At 44.1% G+C, this 22,019-nt stretch overlaps 1 protein-coding gene across 5 annotated transcripts in view; it reads right to left on the reverse strand.

The window, feature by feature from the left end:
- Nucleotides 1–292: 292 nt before the first annotated feature.
- Nucleotides 293–22,019, reverse strand: part of LOC144478781 (uncharacterized) — a 232,899-nt gene continuing 211,172 nt past the window's right edge. For all 5 annotated transcript variants that reach the window (XM_078197048.1, XM_078197039.1, XM_078197031.1 and 2 more), the window contains 7 exons: nt 14,239–14,409; nt 13,015–13,170; nt 12,163–12,396; nt 11,853–12,082; nt 10,804–11,466; nt 10,354–10,725; nt 293–10,280 (listed from right to left, as the gene is read on the reverse strand). In XM_078197048.1, the coding sequence (XP_078053174.1) occupies nt 8,871–10,280; nt 10,354–10,725; nt 10,804–11,466; nt 11,853–12,082; nt 12,163–12,396; nt 13,015–13,170; nt 14,239–14,409 (3,236 nt within the window). In that variant the 3' untranslated portion in view covers nt 293–8,870. The remainder of the gene's footprint in view (nt 10,281–10,353; nt 10,726–10,803; nt 11,467–11,852; nt 12,083–12,162; nt 12,397–13,014; nt 13,171–14,238; nt 14,410–22,019) is intronic.

Genomic DNA, 22,019 nt, shown 5'->3' on the forward strand with positions numbered 1-22,019 from the left:
TAATTTTAATAATATATAGGTCGTTTAATTTTAATAATATATAGATCGTTTAATTTTAATAATATATATATATATATATTCAGATGTTATAATTACAGTAAATCTTTTGTAATTGTTCCTCGGCTTATAAATAAGAAAGGATAATTTTTATTATAACTTACTTGTTATCATTTCCCACGCAGTAGCTCCTATATCTTAAAATATTGTAAAAGAAATAATATTAAACAAATTTCAGTGTCAGGACCAGAGGCAAAGGTAAAGGGGAACACCATCAATAAACAACCACCGATCATTGAAATATACCAAAAATTTATTTACATAAAAACATGAATATAATACCTATAATATTTCAACTGCTGCGCTTTTTTGTTACTTTTTTTTCTTATCCACTTGGTGGCAATCCTAAACAATCATGTGTCGAAGATAGGTATGTCGAGAAACGAAAAATTAGAATCGGTATTGTCGCAATTTCCTTCGAACGGTCACGGTTTGTCAAACAAGGAAAAAAGAAGGAGTAAAAACCGCTGAACGGATCTAACTCTAAACTATACTTAAAAACGGAGTAACTAGAAAGTACTCGATAAGATGCAAACATAGTAACCGGAGGTTGTTCGTTCATCTGCCAAAGAAATCAAACGAAACGCAGTTCGAGCCCGGTCTGCGCGAGACTGGATACATCCTCCCCCCTCTCCCCCACCCTCTCTCTCTTTTTCTTTCTCTCTTTTTCTCTTTCTCGTCACGATCGCGTGAACATTGCAATCGCAATCGCCTCGACAGCGCGCGACAGGAAAAGAAACAAGAATCGTTTATTTTATCCATCGTCATAAATACAATGCAGCTCCTATTATTTAAACCTCCCCCGATGACAATAATTCCGTCGTCGCGCATTCATTACAATATTTACAAAAAACGTACGTACAACATATAGAGCGTGACCCGACGGGAGAGAAACAAATAAAGATGAAAAATTGTTTGGTTACGATAGAAAACGAACTGACAGAACTTTCTCATACTCCCCGAGGTAGGATCGCGCGCGCGCTGCGTTTATCGCGTCCTCTCGCTCCGATTGCACTCAACCCTTTGTCGCGAAACCATAAACCGTTACTCCAGTCGAGATTCTCACCCGCGGGCGCGATTTTCGGCGAAGCTCCGCCGTCGACGAATCTCTCCGTCATCGTTCCACCCTCTGTCATCCATCCCCTTCCTCGCATTCGATCATCGCGTTGAGCGCCGCGCTGATTTTTAACCCCTTAGCGTACTTCGACGAGTCCGACTCGTGATGGGAATTAATTAATTAGTAATAAATTATTAAGTATGGATATTATTAAATTTAAATTATAATCCCTTTTTTCTTTAAATTAGAATTCGAACCTCTTGTTATTAATATTTAAGAATTCTAGTAAATTCAGGCACGGCATAAACATTAATATTCTATCCTTTTTCAAAAATTATGCCAATCGAAATTTTCCTGACACTGCGAAGAAAATGGTACGTCAAGGGGTTAAGTAGGAATGAAATTTCATTCTCTTGTCTCTAATATTTAACCCTTTTCACTCGAGTGGCGACTCAAATTGTTAGGCACCGTTCAAATTATTATATCACGTCTCTAGATAATTTTTATACCAATGAAGTCGAGATCTAAAAAATTCTTAAATATAAGCCAGGAGGATTGTTTCAAATTAAGACTTAAAATGGCTTCGAGTGGAAAGGGTTAAACATACGAGCAGGTGATAAATATGAAAGCATACGATAAATATAAAATTCCTTTTTCTACTAAAATTAGTGCGATGAAAGAAATTCTAGGTATAGTAATTGTAAAGAAAATGGTACGGCAAGGGGTTAAACCATTCGACTATTGTTCTCGGCTTTCAATCGACGCGAGGGTTGAACAGACTTTTTTGTGCGAGACAGTCTGCGAACAGTAATATTTTATTAAATATTTATGTAATTTCTCGCAAACTGATGTCGCTTTTTAGACTATGATTCTCTCTCTCTCTCTCTTTTTCTCTCTCTTTCATTTATTTCCATGTACAGAGTATTCGAGCGCAACCATAGACATCGACAAGCTACAAGAAATGGCAAAAGGCGTTCTGTTAACATTCTTTATATTTCATACCCTATGTTCTTTTACATTCTCGGTAAATATAAAAATGATCGTAATGCAAACAACTGTAACAGCAGAATTATATCAGCAAGTAATCGGATAATCGTTATTTTTCAGTACCGAATTTGCTATAGTAGGCGCGCGGCGTTCGCGTATTCCGAATCGAAACTTATCTTTGCTTTAACCCTTTATCGTACCTTAACGAGTCAGACTCGTGACAGAGATTTCTAGTAATATTCTGTTATTTTCGTTCTTTTAACCCTTTGCACTCCAGTGGCGACTCTGTGGCGCCATTAAAATATAAAATTTATATAAAAATATAAAACTGTTGTTACACGTTCGAAAATTATTTTTATAAATATCGCGAAAGCTTAGATTTAAAAAAATTATTGAAAGTGTCAATGATATATGAGTCACGAGACTTAATTTTATACGCATAGAATGAATTTTGTTATATAAAATGAAAATACTAGAACACAGAAAAATGATTTTAGATTTGCAATTGAAGTGGTTTCGACTGCAAAGGGTTAAGTCGGAATAAAATTTTTATTTAATCATTCTAGTAAATGTAAACATAAATATACATTTTCTTTCTCTCCTAAGAAATTATTACAATCGAAAGGGTGCTTACCACTGTAACTATGAAGAAAATGGTACGGCAAAGGGTTAAGAAAACGGAAGGTGAAAATGTACGGTTTAATACGTCGACGGAGTTTCGTTATTTCGTGCGACGAGTATAAAGCGAACGAAAACAGATATCTTCGAGACTTGGAATTTGGATAGAAAGCATCGAGGCGTCGACTCTCTGTAACCCGAGCGCTTAGCCACAGCTTTTATTTATTGTAACTTCGGCCACTTTTAGAAGGATCTCATATAGTGACAGATCATTACAAATTACAAATCCGGACGCAGAGCTTCCATTTCGCTTCCACGCGCTCTTCTTAATCAGCATTTGTACTGCAACGCTTTCGAATAATAATTATACACAGTGGTCGGAATAAATTAAATCAAATCTTACAAATAATACAAAACGCTTCGAACGCCGTCCATTTCTCTGGGTTACAGAGCGTTCGGGCCTCGTAACTTCACTATGTCGACGCGACGCGAATTATGCTCCGCAAGCAATGAAACGTCAACTCTCGGGACCTAATACGTCTTTTATATTAATAAAAACAATTACGCAAAACTCTTTCTAAATTCGTCCACGACGGCTGTGTTTCAAATGCTCCGCTCCTTCGAATTTTTACGACTGAAAAATATTGATAGAAATACTCTCCTCGAGAGATTGGTGAAATGACCACAGGTGTTATGCGGCATCGTGTTGCTTCGATATCGAACTATTCCAGATAAAGCATCGGGTCGCGATCTATATCAGGATTTTCCTTCGACGAAGTCCGATCGTGGAACTTCAAAAGTAACCTACATACAAAAGTCCATGTAACATAACCTTGCCAGTTTTCATTTGTCTCAATCCTGTTTTTAGCCACCGAATTTGCTGCTCCGTTCACGAAGTTACCGTCTCGAAAAAGATGAGCTACCCTCTAAAGTTACCACCTAACCTCGCGAATACTAAAACGAGATGTATCGTGATTGAAACGATTCTTCGAAAATGTAGCAGATATTTAAATGAAACAGTGAAAACGATCTGTTCTTTAACAATGATAAATAGGACACGAGGATGGTGCAAAATCTTCTTAGTCACCTTGCGAGTATTAAATGAACAAATTAGTCTGCCCATACATGCGATCTGCACGATACACGCGCGTGCAACGTTTCTTTATATATTAAAATATACCGTCTTTTTTTTATTTAAACCTCGAACCGCCTTCCGCAGCAACCAAAAAACCATCGTGGCTCCACCAAAACGTACTTTTTTCGTGATTAATTACTTTAATGTCCTTGTTAGTTACAAAGAGTGCGTTTCTTTAAATAAAAAATAATATAATGTTTATATACAACTCTGAATAGTGCTGTCCATGCTGCCATCAACCGACGAAACTGCAATCAATGGTACGCGCGATCTTCGGTAAGCCAACATGTGTCGTTGGCCGCTGAATAGCGCGTTTCACGCGAGAGGCGCGGCTCCTGTCAGATCCCAAGCTGCTGTTGCATCGTTTGCGAACACTCTGTACATTTCTGTTCGGTTCTCTGTCTCGTTACAATGTTCATCCTCGAGCGACACACCGAAAGAGCGCCCAGACTCTATTCCTCGGTCAACCCTTTGCACTACAATAACGAGTCGGACACGTGATACAAATTCCATGGATTCCATTTCCACTAAATAGGAATATTATTAACCCTTTGCACTCGAATGGTGATTCTAAGGCACCACTAAAATTATTTTATTACGTTCTAAAATCATTTTTATAACAATAAATTTTAAATCTAAAAAATTGTCGAGCAGTGAAACTGTTGTTACGAGTCCCAAGAATCAATTTCGTACGCATAAAAGTGCACTTTATTAAACAAAATGCAAATACTATAAACCAGGGGAATTATTTAAGATTTACAGTTAAAATGGCTGCGAGTGCAAAGGGTTAATTTCTTCTACATCGAAATAAGGATAAATTCTCCTGTTATCAAAATCTAGAAACAAAAGTACACGAAAACGATAAAAGGAACAAAAATTGTCTGGTCCTTTTATTAACCCTTTGAACTCGATGCCATTTTAATTGTAACTCTGAAATAACTTCTCAGACAATACATTTTCATTTTATATAACAAAGCGCATTTTACACATATACAATTGATTCTCGTCATTCGTATCAACATAACCTTAACAATATTTAAAATGTCAACTTTGTTGGTACAGAGATTATTTTTCAACGCGATAGTACAATTTTATGGCGCCTCATGGTCATCACTCGAGCGCAAAGGGTTAAAGATATTAAGGACAAATAACTGCTGATCAGCGCGAAAGGAATCGTAAAGGGTTAACATCGCGTTAGATCTACAACCCTTGCACTATTACGTCTTTCATGGCTACGTTAATTACAATTAATCGTCCTTAATTATTCTCTTGCTGTCACGTGATGATTCTAGTGTCCCGACTGTTCTCCTTTAATTTCATTCCCAGATTTCGACGGGTGATACAAACTTTCTTTCAATTTAAAAGAAATAATTGGCAGCCATATCTATCGATTCCTGCGCGAAACATTCATCATCCAACTTTTATTTATCGTCCAACTCGTTATTATAGCGCAACGGGTTAAAACCCGAACTTCCTTCCGCGGCACATGCGATCGGTTCACTCGTGAGCATCCACGTTTAAAAAGGCTCTGATCGCGGCGGTGTTTCGTCGTAGAACCCGACCGACCCGGAGGAAAAAGCCCGTCCAGGCGGGGTTCGTACGGTTCGCCTCGCTTATCGTATTAGTCAGACGACAGTCAAGATTCCGTAAGTTCGATACAATTAGTCCCAAAAAACGTATATCGTTAGCAATATATCGTTACCATTACTATTATTGGTTCCGTTTGATTGGACCGCACGCACGGTAGACAAAATTACAGTTACATATAAATCGACATCACGTGTTTCGAGTGTAGACATGTGTGTACGTGTGCGTGGCTCGTCTCTTCGCCACTCCGTGTCTCTCATTCCGCGTCTCTCTTTCTACCACTCTGCGTATCTCTTTATAACTCTGTGGTCTCTTCACCACTCCGTGTCCCTCTACGCGTCTCTCTCCGTGTGTATGTATGTGTCATCGCGTCGGCGATTACTTCGTTATTTGTAACGCGGAGGTCTCGCTCGTGTCCCTGCGCGATCGATTAGAAAAAACGTCCACCCGTGGACCGTGTACGCCCGGAAACGGATCATTCTATCAAAACTCGGTCAGTAGAAAATATCGTATCGCGGTCCCACGGTTGGTTCTCTTAACAGTGTAAAATGCGCGGGGACTCGGCGAGACGCTCCCCACCGGTGCCGTGCCTCGAAACAGGCCCCCACCCGGCTCCGCTGTCCTCGAAGAAAGATACAAAGGTCTCGTGGACGTACGAAACTCGCGGTACAAATTCATGAGTATAAAGAGTTAGATTCACGGTTGCTGCGCAGGCAACGATTAGGTTGGTTTCGCTCGGTCGTTGACGAAAAATTCCGTTTGGCGATCGCGCGGTAAGTGCAAAAATCGCGGCGATAAAAATGCCGCTGCATTCGTTCCGGAGTATAAAAAAACGCGGCCGAAGTTCGACCGCGCGCGCGCGCGCGCGGAATCGTTTTAGGGTGTCCCATGGACTTACAATTGGAAATGCATCTGGTTTTTGTTCGCGTTGGCAATCGTAGCTCCGAAATGGTTTTTCACGTCCGCTTTGGTAAAAAAGTCGTTACAAATTCGTACGGTGTATATATTTACAGTCAAACATGATAGTAGTTCAGCGGAGGCGGTGGATCAGATGAGAACGTCAGAATGACGGAGCGTGTCGATGCGAGCCGATTGTAAAGACCATGGACGATTCGTTCGCGCGATTGTTTCCCGATCGATTTTCTAAAGTAAATCGTATTGCTCGGCGCAGGTCGCGCGCGTTCGTTCGTGGTTTACGAAGCTGTCTGAAATTCATGCGAAAGTATGCCGCGGCTGGAGAAAAAAGTCACTCGAAGGTCTCGACGACGAATGAGAGCAGAAACGCGCGCGTGGTCGCGATCGACGTCCGTCGATCGCGTTCTCGTGGTTCCAGCGGTCCACGTCGCGGTGGATTTGCTCGGTTCGTACGTTATCATCTAAACATACAGCATCAATGTCGATATAGTGATATTTACCGTTCATACGTGTTCCATTTATATACATGCACACCTATTTACGAGGGCTTTAAAAAAACGCGCATCCGTCGTGTGTATCTCTTTTGCGAACAGCGCGCGTGTCTCGTCGTTCGTGCGCGGGAGAGACTGGATAATTGATAGGCGACGGGACGCCGGTGAGCGCGCGTGACAATTGTTCGTCAGCGTCCTGTCGGGTAGCGCACCGTAAAAAATTACTCTCTGAGGTCTAGATGCATTTTTGTAGATCGCCGCCGTATTACAAGTGGTCCACCGCAATCGTTCGAACGCGGGTATGGCTTAGACGAGACGAGATACAAGAAGACGATTTCTTAGAAATTTTTAGTATACAGCGGAGTTCGTTAATCGATCGTTTCCGTTCGCTTTCTCGATCAATTGTTTCCATGTAACGTCGCGTGAAACAAATTTACGACGTAATGTGCATCTTCAGAAACGTATCAACTTGCCGCAGCCTCTCCTCTGTGTGTATGTGTGTGTGTTTTGCAAAGAAATTAGGCGTCTGCATACGAAATGTCGCATTCCAGAACGATAAAGTAACTGGAACGAAAGTCGACGATAATTACTTTCGTTATATTTACCATGTTTCCCGGCTTGCTCTCGTGACCTCGACAAAAATAAAAAGACTTTCCTTATAAATTGATCTTCAACAAGGGACCGGAAAAAAAATTTGATAACGAACAAACAAAGTTGGTGTAGGATATAATTTCTGTTTAAAATAAAAGCTGAAGAACCAGCATTCAGACGTGTACATACGATCTTTTACAAAGTTAATGTTCAAACAAACATCAGTTCCCATCCGCTGCGATAAAAGAAAATAAAGTGTTCCGAGCACGGTAACACAGGATCGAAATAAATAATCTAATTTTTTCAAATAAAACAGATTTTAAAGTGTCGATAAAAAAAAACGCGTTGCAAGAGACGCGATACTTCATATGCAACGACTCAAATATCCTACAATGTTCTCTCGTGTGTAACAGTTCCTCTCGTCGTCTGATTCGTGCGCAGCTGTTCCGTTTTTATTAGAAAAAGAAAAAACAAGCGAGAAGAGTCCGCCCGGTCGGGCGGACACCGCAAAGATACAGCTAAGCCTACGTAACTCTGGATCGATTCGCACAGAAATGAATGGCGAGCGCGGTTTTTCGTGCGTTTATCAATTCGATTGGCTCCACGCGTCGGACCGCGTACCCACGGTCCCCTACTGCGCGGGGACCGCGAATGCGGAAAGGGTCGACGTTCACCTCCCGGCGAACGGGAAACAAAATTAGGAGCTTAAGACTTACATATCACATCCTCAATATGTGCGGCAGTGTTTCCCTTACGTTCTAGTTGAATGGCCGTTGCTAAAAATCGCCGTTAAGACAGATGCTTCCACACATCGGACTCTCTCTCTCTCTCTCTCTCTCTCTCACTTTCTCTCTCTCGATAATCTATAATTCCGATCGCCGGTGGTCCTCGGCGGTGTTCCCGTTCCCCCGCCGAGGTATCTCTCGCTAAAAAATTCTCTATAGGACACCGGCGCGCCGTGGCGCGGGCGAGGGGCCCGGGCCGCGCGGCGTGTACACGACCATTTCAATTGGCAGTATCGATCAGACTTTCATCCTCGAACCTCCTAAATATACATCGATTATCCTACAACGGCCGCGGCTGGTTTCTTTTTTTTCACGGGTTAGATACAGGATTCCCAGCCAAGCTGATTCCATGCAAACTCTGGCGACATATGCGAACACAAAGCCGAACGTTCCCCTCGAGAGAGGACAGACCCCGTCGTCGATCCCCTTCTCCTCATGGCCGAGGAACGAAACACGTTTCCGTATGACGGTGCGACGGAAAAGGGACGATCAAACGCGGCGGACTTCGATACTAGGACCTCGAAACGGTGACTGAATCACAGAACAAAGCGAACTCCTCCCCCGCACGCCCTTTCTTAGTCCTTCCACCAACCGCACAGACAACAGTACCATCGCCTTTCGGGACGGGGCTGAATTATCTGCTATTGTCAGTGCATCGCTCTGGTGGTGGTCAGATGCGTGGTCTCCGCCCTTTTCGGCGGCGGCGGCGGAGGTCTTCTCTTGTTGGCGATCGCGTTCACGATGTTGATGCTGCGATTCTCGTCGGCGAACCTGACGGTCGGCTGCCGGGCCGGGCTGGAGGCGTACTCGACGGGTGCGTGGGGGTCCGTCGTGTAGACGTTCTCGTAGAGGTTGTCGGCTCCGTAGTGCTCCTGGACCCAGTTCGACACGTTCGTCTCCCGGTAGTCGGCGACGGCTGGCGGCGGGTCGCGGAAGCCGAGGACCTCGTGCGGCGTGGTCGTCGTGTCGAGTTTACACTTCTGGGCTACCTGCCACTTCTTCCTCATCACCCTCTGGAGATCCTTTAGGAAGTCGCCTGGCGGTGCCTGGTCCGAGGCCGCGAGCTTTTTAGGAGACGTGAGCCTCGTGCTGTCCGATCTCCTCGGTGGCATGGGTTTCCTTTGTGGCAGTGCTGGACTGCCCGGCTCCTGTTGTGGCGGCAGATTGAACGTGATCTTCTTGCCGGTTCCCGTCTTCGACTTGGGCGACGTCGGCGGCTCCTGTATGGTCACCCTGCGCTGCGGCTGGGGACTGGACGCCGCCTTCAGCTCCGCGAGGTAAGGCGGGGCCGCGTAATGACTCGAGCTTTGTTTCATGGCACTTCGCCGCACGGTGTCCATGTTCGGGTTCGGCCTGATCGGCTGGACCGTCGAGTGCGGCAAGGAATGGGTCCCGTATATCGACTCCGTCTTCGAGTTCTGCCTCGTCAGGCTCTGAGAGTTGCCGTGCTGCTGCTGCGACCCGTATGCCGGCGGAGCGACGAACGGCGGCGGCGTGGCGAAGTTCGGGGAGCTCGGTCCGTAGGTCGGGGTGCTCGCGCTGGAACCTGGGTACGAGCTGTGCGACGAGGCGACCGAGTTCGCTGTGTTGTTCGAGTGCAGAGCGTTCTGCGCGTTCATGTTGTAACCCTGACTGTTCTGGACCGCGACGTTGTTCTGCATGGCGTTGTTCTGCATGGCGCTGTTCTGTAGGGCGTTCGTGTACATCTGCTGGTTGCTAGACGGTCTCGACGCGCCGTGCGTCGGCGTGCTCTCCGGTGTAACAGAGTTCGTGGGCGTCGACTGTTTTGGCCTCGCGCGCCGGATCGTTCCTGTTTCTCCTACGAGGGGACTCGGCGGCGGCGGAAGCGACGCGAGGCTCAACGACGAGCCGGACAGCTCGGGCGTGTTGCACACTGGGAGCTCGCCGGGCGCCGGAGGCGGTGGCAACGAGTCCAGGGAGAGATTCGATCGGAACATTTCCGGCGGAGGCGGCGGAAGCGGTTCGCTGTCCGACTCTGTCTCCTCGGTGACCCTCGACGGCGACGGCGGCGGCGGAAGCGAAGTGATCGAATCCATCTGTAAAACATTGCTCGATAAATAAACGATCACGGTCCTGGCTTATCTCCAGAAGCGAGGTGCTGGTACGTACCATAGACGGTGGTATAGGACTCGTAGGTGTCTTCGATTCCTGGCTCTCCGTTCGGTTGTATCCCATGGGGCTGGCTCTCTCTCTGACTGGCGTACCAGGCGGTACAGGGCTGACCGGGGTCGCGTTGCTGGATCGGTGATGTCTCTTCAGCGTCCCAGATCCGTCCGAGTCGGTGCCGCTCCTCCTACGACTGTGTCTTCTGGTCAACGTGCCAGATCCCGAACTCGTCGGACTCGGACAGTCTGGCTCGTCCCGCACAGTCTCGCCGACCTCTTTCAGCTGCCGCGTGATCGACGTGAGAGGCAGCTTCGGGTTCATCGAGGGTTTCCTCTTGATCGTGCCCGTCGGGAATTCGCCGCACTCGAAGGCTACCTGTTGCGTCGAACGAAAGAAACCGTGAAACACTCGACTCGATCCGAATACTTACGAGGAACAGACCCCGCTAAATACCTCGCAACTGCTCGGCGCTCCGTCGGATAAACAGCCGCTGGAACTCGAGCTGCTGGCTCTGCTCAGCCTCCCGTCGTTATTGTAACTCTGTCGTTGCTCGGAATTGTAACTCTGCCGCTGTCCGTCGTACTGTCTGGCGTTGACGGTCTCCGTGCCGTTCCTCGAGTTCTCCGTGAACTGGCGGGCATTGTCGTTGCTGGTGTTGTACTGCGTTTGATTCTGAGGCGGCACCGCGATCGAGCTCACCGAACACGATCTGGCATGCGCGAGCATGTCAAGATCTTCCTGCGCTAATTCATCGACCAGGGTCCTGTAGTTCTCCATCAACTGTCTGCCGTATTTCGCCACTCTGATGCCGACCATCCAACGTTCCAAGGACGCGTTGTCCTCAGCGCACAGGAACTTGATGTACTTGGTCGATTTCGGCTGCTGCAGCCTGGGGTGCTTCACTGCGAAGCAGAAGTCCGTGGGCGCTTTATACTTCTTTTTCCAGCCGACACCGTAGTAGATCTGGTTGACGTCGAATGTCGCCAGGCAAACCAAATCGCGCGCGGTGCGCGCCTTTTCCTTCGGCCAGTAGTAGAGACCGGAGGCTCTTAGGATGAAGTGGTACCTTTTCCAACCCTTCTTGCTGTCCGATTTCAAATATAATGGACCCTCCACCTGGAATTTAAAGTAACCGATGCGTTAACAAGATTTATCACTTTTTCATTTTTTTCATTTTCATCAACTTCAATTATCTATGCATTAAGTTGAAGCTATTTGTGCGACTTTATATTTCTACCGAATGACTATATAAAATATAATTATATATATAATATTTTTAGTAAATAATTGATACAATATATAATTACATATTTTATTTTTAGCATATAATTATATATTATATTTGGAGGACATAATTAATACAATATATAATTATATATTTAGCAAATAATCACGATGACGAATTGAATATCTTAAATATATTTTATTTAGCTATATTTTATGTAGATGCATCCCTTAACGCATCCAAATTTGCACTTCGCCAATAAAGAGGTAATATTTACCTCTGGCACGCCGACGTTACTGCTAGAGAAGAATTCCTCCAGAAGAATATTGCGCGAATGGTCGTCGTACTCCGCGCTACTCCTATCAGAAGGACCTAATAAGAACCTTTCCGGGTTAAGGAACAGCTGAGTTTTATCCGGTCGTTCAACGAATAGTAGTTTGTTCTTCGAGTCCCTGGTCCACAGCAGGAGATTTTCCACGAGCAGCTCGTGATCCTCGTACACCCGTTCTGCAAGAGGAAGATTTGCCAGTTTCTAAGATCGAACCATCGACGATCGGAAAAATATTGAATTGGAAAAATATACTCACCCATGAAGAGATCGGGCAGATGCTCGACTACAGCCCACTTTGGATCCATCGGCACGTGGTTCTTGTCAGCTAGCAGCCTGCAGACGTGGGCCACGCTCATTCCCTCGTCGACGAGTAAACTTTTCCCGCTGCCGTCCAACGTGAACGCTTTAATGAACAGCTTCTGTACGCTCGCCTCGCGCATCTTCTCCAACGCCAGTCGGATCTTCTCCGCTTTGACTCTGCTCGCAGCGTCTGCCGAATTTTGTGCAATTACGTCGATTGCTTTGGCTAATAAGGCGCCCAATTAGCTACGATTAGTTTCCCTAGTTTCCCGACGTACTTCGTTTAAATATAATTAATTATTTCAACGAAGTGGTATAAACATGCGTTTAATAAACTGGTTAATATTCTTGTTTGATTTTTGAAGAAAATTGAAACACTGAGAAGGATGGTCAAATTTCCGTCCGATCCTCCTCTAGTCCGCTTAAGTGACGAGTCAGACACCGCCCACCTCGGAGCAGCCGCGTCATAATTAATTGTTCGATGCATCAGAAATTATGTTTTCCATGCAGGAAAGGGCACAGTGGTGTAGAAAATTTTGTTGCATTTAATTTCATATTTTTATCCTTATGACAGATCTTTTACATTCGTAACAACAAAATATTATATATAGACCATAAGATCAAAATATTCACTTTATTATAATATAATAATTAGCACGTTTTTCATATAATATACGCAGAAAAATTTTATTTTATTTAAAGATTTATAGCAGTATAATAGCGAACAGAATATTGAATATTATTTGGTTGAAATTGCTTCGTAACGGTGTCCAATGAACACCGTACCGTTCACGTTGTTCCAACTTACCCATGAGCTGATGGGGTTGCTGTTGAGGGGCTGTGTGCATGGCGGTCTGAGGTGGTTTGTGCCCGGAGCCGCTGCTGCTCGCGGAGCTCTCGCTGGACAGCATCGAGACCGTGTCCGAGAATGCGCTGTCATTGTCAGGACTATCGGTCCGCATCGCTGTAACAAACAGTTGGCGCCCGGTTGAAGAAAGTCGGCTAACGTAGGAACAAATTAATAACGCAGTTATGAGTTGGAACCGGCTGTTTCGAGCCCGGTGGACACCGATATCTAAGGCAAACTGACAAGAGCACGTACACGAGCCGGGAGTTCCTAGAGAAACTAGCCCGGCCGTGTTTTCACGTTGCTCGATCGCCGCGCCGGGTAACGACGCGCGTTTTTTCTTTTCGCCGTGCGAGAAACTCGACGAAACGTCCGGCAAAAATGCAAAAATGCGATTTACCACGCCACGGCTGGTTACAGACAATGCCGCGTGAAGTGATTTTAGATTCACTTTATTGCGCTCGGATAACAGACATTTTCCTTGAATGGCGTTTCTTTCGTTTCTCGTGAATTGGATGCAGTCGATTCATTGAAATAGGTGTAAGAAATAATTATTACTCGTGAGGGCGTTATTTTGATTTTTATATGGTCCTGTGAGGCTGATGGAAATTTTGCAAAATTTTTAATTTGTTAGTGTGTATAAATAGTAGAACAAAGTTCAATCCTAGCTGCAAAGGTCATTGAAAGATGCAAGTTTTGATCTAATAATTGCGAGAAAACTGTTAACATTTCTTAGAGATCCCAGAGGTATCTAGAGGTCATTTTAAGCAACTTTTTCCTTTACAAAAATATTCTCCGAGGCACTGTTAACAAGTTATTAACGAAAAACATTGACCAATGAGAGACGGCATCGGCTGCCACTAGGCGGCCGAGTCAACGAGCAATTAAAGCCGTCCATTGGCTCGAACGCCCCACCCTAGCAGAGCTCGCCTGTCATTGGTCACCGTTTTTCCTTAATAACTCGTTAACAATGCCTCGAAGAAAAATTTTGCAAAGGAAAAAGTTACTTCAATTAACCTGAAGAACGCAAAATTTCCCGATTTGCAAGTAATTTTTTAAAAAACCTGTACTGCAGTGCAACTAATAATTCGCGTCGTACTCAGCAAAAGTTACAAAACAAATATAAATATAATTACATACAAAGCAAAATTTCCGCCTTGTTCAAAAATGTTAAATGTTAATTACCTCCTTCGTTCTTGCCGATATCGGTATTGTCGCCGGGCGTGATCCTGGTGCTGTTAGGGCGGCCCTGCCTCTGCGCGTCCGGCGCGGACGTCGCGGCGATGTCGCCGTCGCAGCGGCGCTCGAGAGCGCACAGCTCGCCGAGGATGGCATCCAGATCGACATCTTGGGAATCTGCAACGAGAAAAGAAAAAAACAATTAGCCCGGCGAGAAAAAAGAAAAGGGGTGTAACACGCTCGATGGTCCAGGAAGGAAAGCACGAAACACGAACACCAAGAGCGACGCGCGTGTCTCTTCGTGCGCAAGAGAGAGAGATAGAGAGAGAAGAGAGAGAGAGAGAGTAAGATGGCGCGCGGCCGATTACGATTGCTGGGAGCTGGACAAGGGTCGGCTGGAATTATGAACGATACACGTCGATAAAACCAGTTCTGCGTTAATTGCCCGTACGATTGTATTGGCCGTCTGGTAACCGCACTCGTCGACCGCGCTCCGATCCGATCCGATCCGATCCGTCCGTTCCTCGAACGTGAAACGAGGACTCGCGCGCGCGCGGAGAGACACTCGTGTACCTGACCTCGTGCAACTAACGCGAGCGAAAGTCCTTGGGTGACCAAGAAACGGTCGGCTTTAATTGGTACTAAGGATAGATTGTCCGTGTAAGCCGATAGAGAATTCATTTCGCCGAGTCGGGTTTCCACCAAGTTCAACCGATTTCGGTTTCACAGGTCGGTTGTCGGCGACTTGTCGAACCTTTGCAATCGAATAGCGCGTTACAAAATTGTTACATCGTGTTTCAAAGTAATTTTAACATTCTAGAATTTTTTTTATATTTTTTAAGATAATATTGAAAGTGTAAGTCTTGAATGGATCACAAAATTCGTTTTCATGTATTATAAAATGTATTAAGGTATTCATATCCTAGAAAAAGCTATTTTGGATCGAGTTAAAGGGGTAACCTTATTTAACAGTTTAATAAATAAGTTGAGCTATAATAAGTTAACCAATTATCCTCAATCGTTACTAAGCAAACTCTATATACATTATTAATCAAATTCTATAAACATAAGTAAAAACACCGCATATTATAATTTCCAAAAACTATAATATACCCATCGAATTGTAAAACACTTGTCTCTTTATCAAGAAACTGTAAAAACAAATTCAATGGTCTGAAAATATAATTCAATGCGAAGCAGCTATTGGCCAACGCATCACCCGGCAATATCTCTGGAACCATTTCACTTGATCGCCTCAACATTTACAGGAAACATTACGAGAAAGTGACCAGCAAAACGTTCGCCGCTCGGAAACGATGTTCCCCACGCTTGCAAACGAGCCTGCGCGCAATTTCTCCGTTCGTAACTTGAAACAGAAAATCGCGGAGAGTTCGCGTACGATAACGATCGTTCCGTTCGCGACGGCGGCGCACAGCTTTATTAAAGCTGAAATAACAGGTTCGTTAACAGGTTTCGGATCGCGGCGATTCTATAGAAACTTTAACGAAGAAGAGGAACCGAAGAGAGAACAAAGTGGCCGGCTCACCCCTCCGCGTTTTCAAGCAAAACCGAGGCTCTAACAACGTTTCCGTGTTGGCATCCGTTTCTTGTTTTCCCTTATTGCACACGGCCGGCGCTCTCGCTCGCGACCGCGCTCTCTTCTGAGAAACGGTCGCGTACGACACGCGAAATCGAGCGTACGTACAGATCGTGGACCGAGTCGAACGCGATCGTGTGCGTGTTCACGGTCTCTCTCTCCCTCTCTCTCTCTCTCTCTCGCTCGCTCGCTCTGTGTGTAGCGTAATAATTATCGCGGATCGTTACCCGCGCACGATAATGCCGGCTTCGTTAGGATAATTAACGAAATTAGCCGGCACCCGGCCGGGGCAACTAGAAAACCGATTTCATCACCCGGACGAAATTATTCAAATGAATTGCGCAACAGTATCATTTCCACGCACGTTACATCTTGTTTCGATCCGTGTCTCCATTTACTATCACCGGATAATGTTAACCCGTTTAATCGCCGCATCGATTCTGATATGCATCAGATGCATTTTTGTTCTTTGATATACCGCAGCAAATATTTTAACGCCGAATCTGACAATTGGCATTATTACTATAGCAGTTAGTATATAATGTCGTTATATTATCTTAGACCACCCTTAACCCTTTCGGTACGAGTGCGATAACTGGTACGAACGAGTGTCGAATATACCCAGCGTTCGTGCGACGACTGGTAGTATATAAATAACAGAATTTTATGTCTTTTAATATTAAAGCTGGAAGCTGCACTTTTTGTTTAAAAAAAGCATTGTTTCATTAGGCGAAATTTTTATTTAACGCTTTATATAAAGATGGATTGTGCGAATTTACGGTACGGCGCCTTGTACAGCGAGAGTGTCATGGCGGATAGTGTGCTAGTACCGAAAGGGTTAATTATCGCAACATATAGCCGACGCTGCATCGCACCGTATAATAACCTCATGATAACTATATCATATTATCTATAAGCTGAATCACTCGTATAATTGTCAAAGAAGTAATCGACAGTTTTTAGGGCCATTGCATTCCAGATCCAGATAAATATATTCGCCAAGGATCGTCCTCGTTCCATAATACGAAATCACAATTAGTCTACGGCCAAGAATGAAATTCCTGGGATTCGAGCGAAGGCGTCGGGCATTCCTCCGTCGCGCACGGGTGCAACTAAGGGCACACGTGTTAGGCACCTACGCTTCGTCTAAACCGGCACGTAGCAACACGTGCTTGTACAATAATCCTAAATAAGTCGTGTTTCTCGGCACTAACACGAGCCGGTTACGGGTTTTATCGAGGTGATCAATTATTTGCGAATTAGTGTCAAGATCGTGGCTGATTTGGATCACGGATCGTCACCAAGTCCCACCGTGGTAATAAATTGATGGCACCGAGCGATTATGTTATTATTTCTTAATATTCGAAATTACGGCGTTTAGGCGGAATCAAGAACTCGAGTCGAATGAGCACGGAATAATTGATATCGGGATTCTTATTTAATAATGCGACTCGTCATTTTGTAATTGGAGCATCTTCACGTACTTTGTCTAGTATCTACTTTGTTTCGTTATTATTCTTATTTTGGATGGTTCTGTAGGGTTATTTGATAATTTATAAAATTATAGATATTAATAAATCAGCATTTTGATAACGAAAATGTATGCATTGTTAAAATGTTTTATAAAATCCATTGTGATATATGAAACGAATTTACAGGGAGAAGATAACAAAATGTACAGGTATGTGTGCTATTTGATAATAACATTTATATAATAATTATAAAAGTGTTCTTGATGAACAGATACTCCACTCTTTACATAATAAAAGTTCCGTAACAAGATACTTTCGATCGGTTGTTGGAAAAAGTTTTACAATATAAATAGCAGTACCAATATAAAAAAAGCAGGAAACTCGTAATTATACCTACATTACATAATTAATAAATTCTCTTTACATCTTTCTTACAACTTCAACATTTCATACTATAAGTCGACATGTATAAGTATGTATAGTATAATAAATTCCACAAATGCTATTAGAAATAAAATCTATTAAAAATTAAAACTTTTTCCATCCCGGTTCAAACAAATTCAACGGCGTGGAAAATCTCTCCGCGTTCGAAACCTTGCCTTTTACGTTCCCCGACAGATAAAGGAAAACTGACTAATCCGTGCGCGACCATAGTTCGCCCGGTTATGGGTTCATCGAGGCAAGATCGAGCCCCGAAGAAACCACCGAGGTATCACACCATAGATAACGCGCCTAGTACCCGCGCCGGCAGCCGGCAAGTTACGTCTCGCCTCGCATAAATACGTTTCGCGGAACTTCCGCTCCCATTGTTAACGTTTCGCGCACGGCGCGCGTTTAGTTTCGCGCGGTTCGCGAAACACGCGCAGTTATCAAGTTTACGGGTGTCCTTTTTCCGACTGGGAAACCCGTCGTCAGCGAATCGAGACCGAGCACACGAGAATTTCGACCAAGCAAAGTCGAGAGAGCCCGTCGCCGTCGTCGTCGTCGTCGTCGTCGTCGTCGTCGTCGTCGTCGTCGTCGTCGTCGTCGTCGCCGTCGTGTTCCCGCGGCTTCGTTCCCGCGAACGGCGGTGGAGATTCGCGAGCGCTTGTGTGTCCGCATGGCTGGTCAATTCCGAGCGAGATACCGCCGCATTCCATCATGACTTCGTCATTTGCTCGGTAATCGTTGACGCCAGCTACAAACCCCGGCGATGAAACGCTCTTTCACCGAGCGGACGGAAAATCTGATCGCCGACGCGAGATTTCGATGCCGTTTACTTCGACGGACATTTTGATAAATACGATTTTCCACGTGAACGTTTGCATCGTTATTTATTCCCTCGATGTTGGACCAAAGTTCTCGATCGTAATTAATTATGCGATGCAATTTATGTAATTTTCTACTTGTTAATTTTTTAAAGGATTAAATTCGTCGAAATAAATTGGCGCGCGTACCTTTTCGTATTTAATACATTAATGCAATTTACTATACTATAGTCACAGATCTACGTTAATAAAGTGATATACTATGGTCACTACGGTCTACATTAATTAATTAATTAATTCTAGTCAATTTAGCTAAAGAATCCTCAAAAGAATAAAACAAATTAGCTGCTATTAACAAATTCATGTTATGTAATTGTGATCAGCTTTAAGTATCAGAAATCTTGGTAAAAACAATGTAAGCAGAAAGCAGCCGCCAGCGTTAATTAGAGGCGGACTATAGCCAACAATGTGTTGAATAGATTCGTTAAATCGCAACCGGTTATGTTGCGGTGGATTCTCAGAAGTTATTGCACCTATTTGAAAAATTACCGCCTTGAGAAAAACGCGTTTAGCGCCTCGCGCGCTCGCGCTAGTGAACGAAGGCGTGACACACTCGCCCGCTAAATTAATTCCATGCGAGTTGATCGCAGGTAAAAAGAGTGACATTTCTCTCGGTGCAGTGGACTGTGTTTACTGTGATTGAAACGATAAAAAGCGACGATTGGACGAAAATGTAAAATCAAGGGTGGAAAAATATATTTTTGTTTTAGGGGGTTGTTTTATCATTTATTTTATATTTTATTTTTTCGTGTAGCTAAATGTATTACTTAATAGTATAGTGTGCATAAACAAGAAATATTGAGAATTCTTATTTATTGCAATTAATATAGGACATTTTTATTTTGCATAAAAATCTGTAATCTTGTTATACTAGTCATTGCTATCGAAAGGCACACGTGTACAGTAGAGTAATTTATAGATCGTGACTTTTTCTGTGAAATAACCAAGAAATAGCCTAAATCCGTGGAATCACAAAAATAGCATGTTTAGACATCCTTGTTATAAACCTTCCCGTCTTTAACATCTCGCGCGCCTTGCAACCAGATTGCTGATTTTTAAGCGAAATAAAAGCAATCTGTATCAATCACAAAATACAGAAGCCACGTAGCCATTATTTCCTACCTTTAATAATATCAAAAATTAATGCAGAATTATTTTCTAAATTTCCAAATGTTTCCATATTTTAACACTATTTTACCTACTATTTTTATTGCCACAAAAGCATTATACCTTTCTTTCAAATCAAACTAAAATTTCATTTCCTTATTCTACCATAACGTAGAGACATCACAGACAGGACTTTGTCATTTATCTCCAAGGATCTGATCAACAGCAAAGGATCTCAAAGAAATTCAATATCCACGCTTCTACGCGCAGTCCATCCACTGCAATCTTTACAGCCGCGCAGAACCGTAATCTACAAAGAGCTGCAAGGAAGTCGGGACACCCTTGACGCGTCAAAAAGGACTATCCGTCCGCGTTCCAACAAAGTATACCGGGCGGCACAAGGATCGGTCGCAAACCGGCGGCGGCTAGAAACGTCTTCATTCTTCGCAGCCGCGAAACACCGTCGCTCGCATAGAAAGCAAAACCCCGTGGGGAGCCCTAATGGGAATTTACGAGCCAAACAAGTTATTCAATGGATCGGCTCCCAAGTTTCGACGCGGACGAAAATGAAACCGTGACGGACGCCTACGGGGCCCCGCGCGAGCGCGCGCGCGCGCGCACTTTCCTCCACGTCCGAATCGGTGGAATAACACGGCGAGAGAACTGTCGTAACTCGCGAATACGCCATGGATTACCGTTAGCCGTGGGGCGGCCACCGTTTCATGGTGTCCGACGCCAGGACGCCTTGAGAAACGTCCAATTTGTATTCCCGCGAGGATCCACGGCTGACACAGGGACACGTGACGCGTTGCTGTTCCGAGAGCTGACTCCTCGATGCCCGACCACGTTCGCTCGTGGCGTCGATCGTTTTCGACGATACACGTTTCGCTTGTCACTGGCGCGCGTGGGAGTGCGCGCCGCGAAGAAACTAGGAAATTTTTTTCGGGGGTTCGGGATCGAACGCTTCGAACGTAAGCTGAATGTGTAATACCCGTTGCGCGGATGGGTCCTCGGCGCGCCGCGTCGGCCATCTTGGTGACCGAGTACGTGCAACGAGAGTCACTGAATCATCCTGTGCAGAGCTAAATTAGCTTAACTTAATGCGGTACGATCTGTGACGATCGCGGTATGGTATTTTGCGTTAACAATTTAACGACCCATTACTCGGTCGCAAATGTTTCTTTTGTTATGGGGTGGCTAGCATTAAACCATATTTATTCTGTCTATTTTATTTATTTTATTCATTTGGTCTATTTTATTTGTTTTATTTTGATTTTATGTATTTTATTAATCGCTGAAGGTATCTAATATCTTAAATAATATACAATATTAAAAGTAACTTTAATACGTATAATATTCCATACATATTTTATTAAGTATTTTATCTGCAAGCAAGAGTCCGTCTCGTACGGCAAGGGGTTAACACAAACAAATACCTTAAAAGCTTCGTGCGGTAGAAATAATTTCCTTCAAAAAGTCCGAGAAAATCGACGATCATCGAAACGCGCGTCACGTGTCTGAAAATCGGAGGAGCTCGCTAAATTTACCAACAGCGCAAACACACCGAATCGATTCGACCACCTCTGGCTGCGTTTCATTGTACCGCGAATGCTGACTCATTACACGATAAGCAGCTCTCCAACGTGCGTAAGGAAAGGAAAGGGAGAAAAAAAAAGCACGCGCGCACCGTGACCATTCAACAATCAATTAGCGTCGCGTGGAGACCCCGCAGCCAGCGAATTCTAAAAGCAAAGCTGACCCTTTCTTCTCGCTTTCCAGCAAGCGCGTGCTAATCCGCGCGCGAACATCGAGAGGAGAAAAATAAACGACGGGGTCTTATAATGGTGTCAATCGGGGAATTAGCTGTCCATTCGCTGAAAAAAAGAACCAACTTTCCCGCGCGTCGGCTTTTATCAAACGTGCACTTTATAAACATCCGTCGCGTTCGGAAACGACGAAACGAATGGAACCTTGTAAATGTTATTATTAGAAAAAAGAACATTTCATAAAGTTCCACTTTGAAAATGATTAGCTGTGAAAATGCTTAATTTTCGTACTAAGTCTCCTTGATTTTATTATTGTTGCTATATTGTTTTTGCTTACGTTATAGCTGGCGTAAGAAGGCGAATTCATTTATAATTTATAATTGTTCTCTTTAACGATTTGAAGAAATTTATAATGATAAAAATGCTATACTGATCGCAGTATGCTGTTCTTCAAGACAGAAGGAATAATCGACTTCAGTATACACGTTATTCTATTTAAATAATTGCGATAAATAGCAGTCAAATTTACACACCTTAG

The sequence above is a fragment of the Augochlora pura genome, chromosome 1 (genome assembly GCF_028453695.1).
Source record: "Augochlora pura isolate Apur16 chromosome 1, APUR_v2.2.1, whole genome shotgun sequence".
Lineage (NCBI taxonomy): Eukaryota > Metazoa > Arthropoda > Insecta > Hymenoptera > Halictidae > Augochlora > Augochlora pura.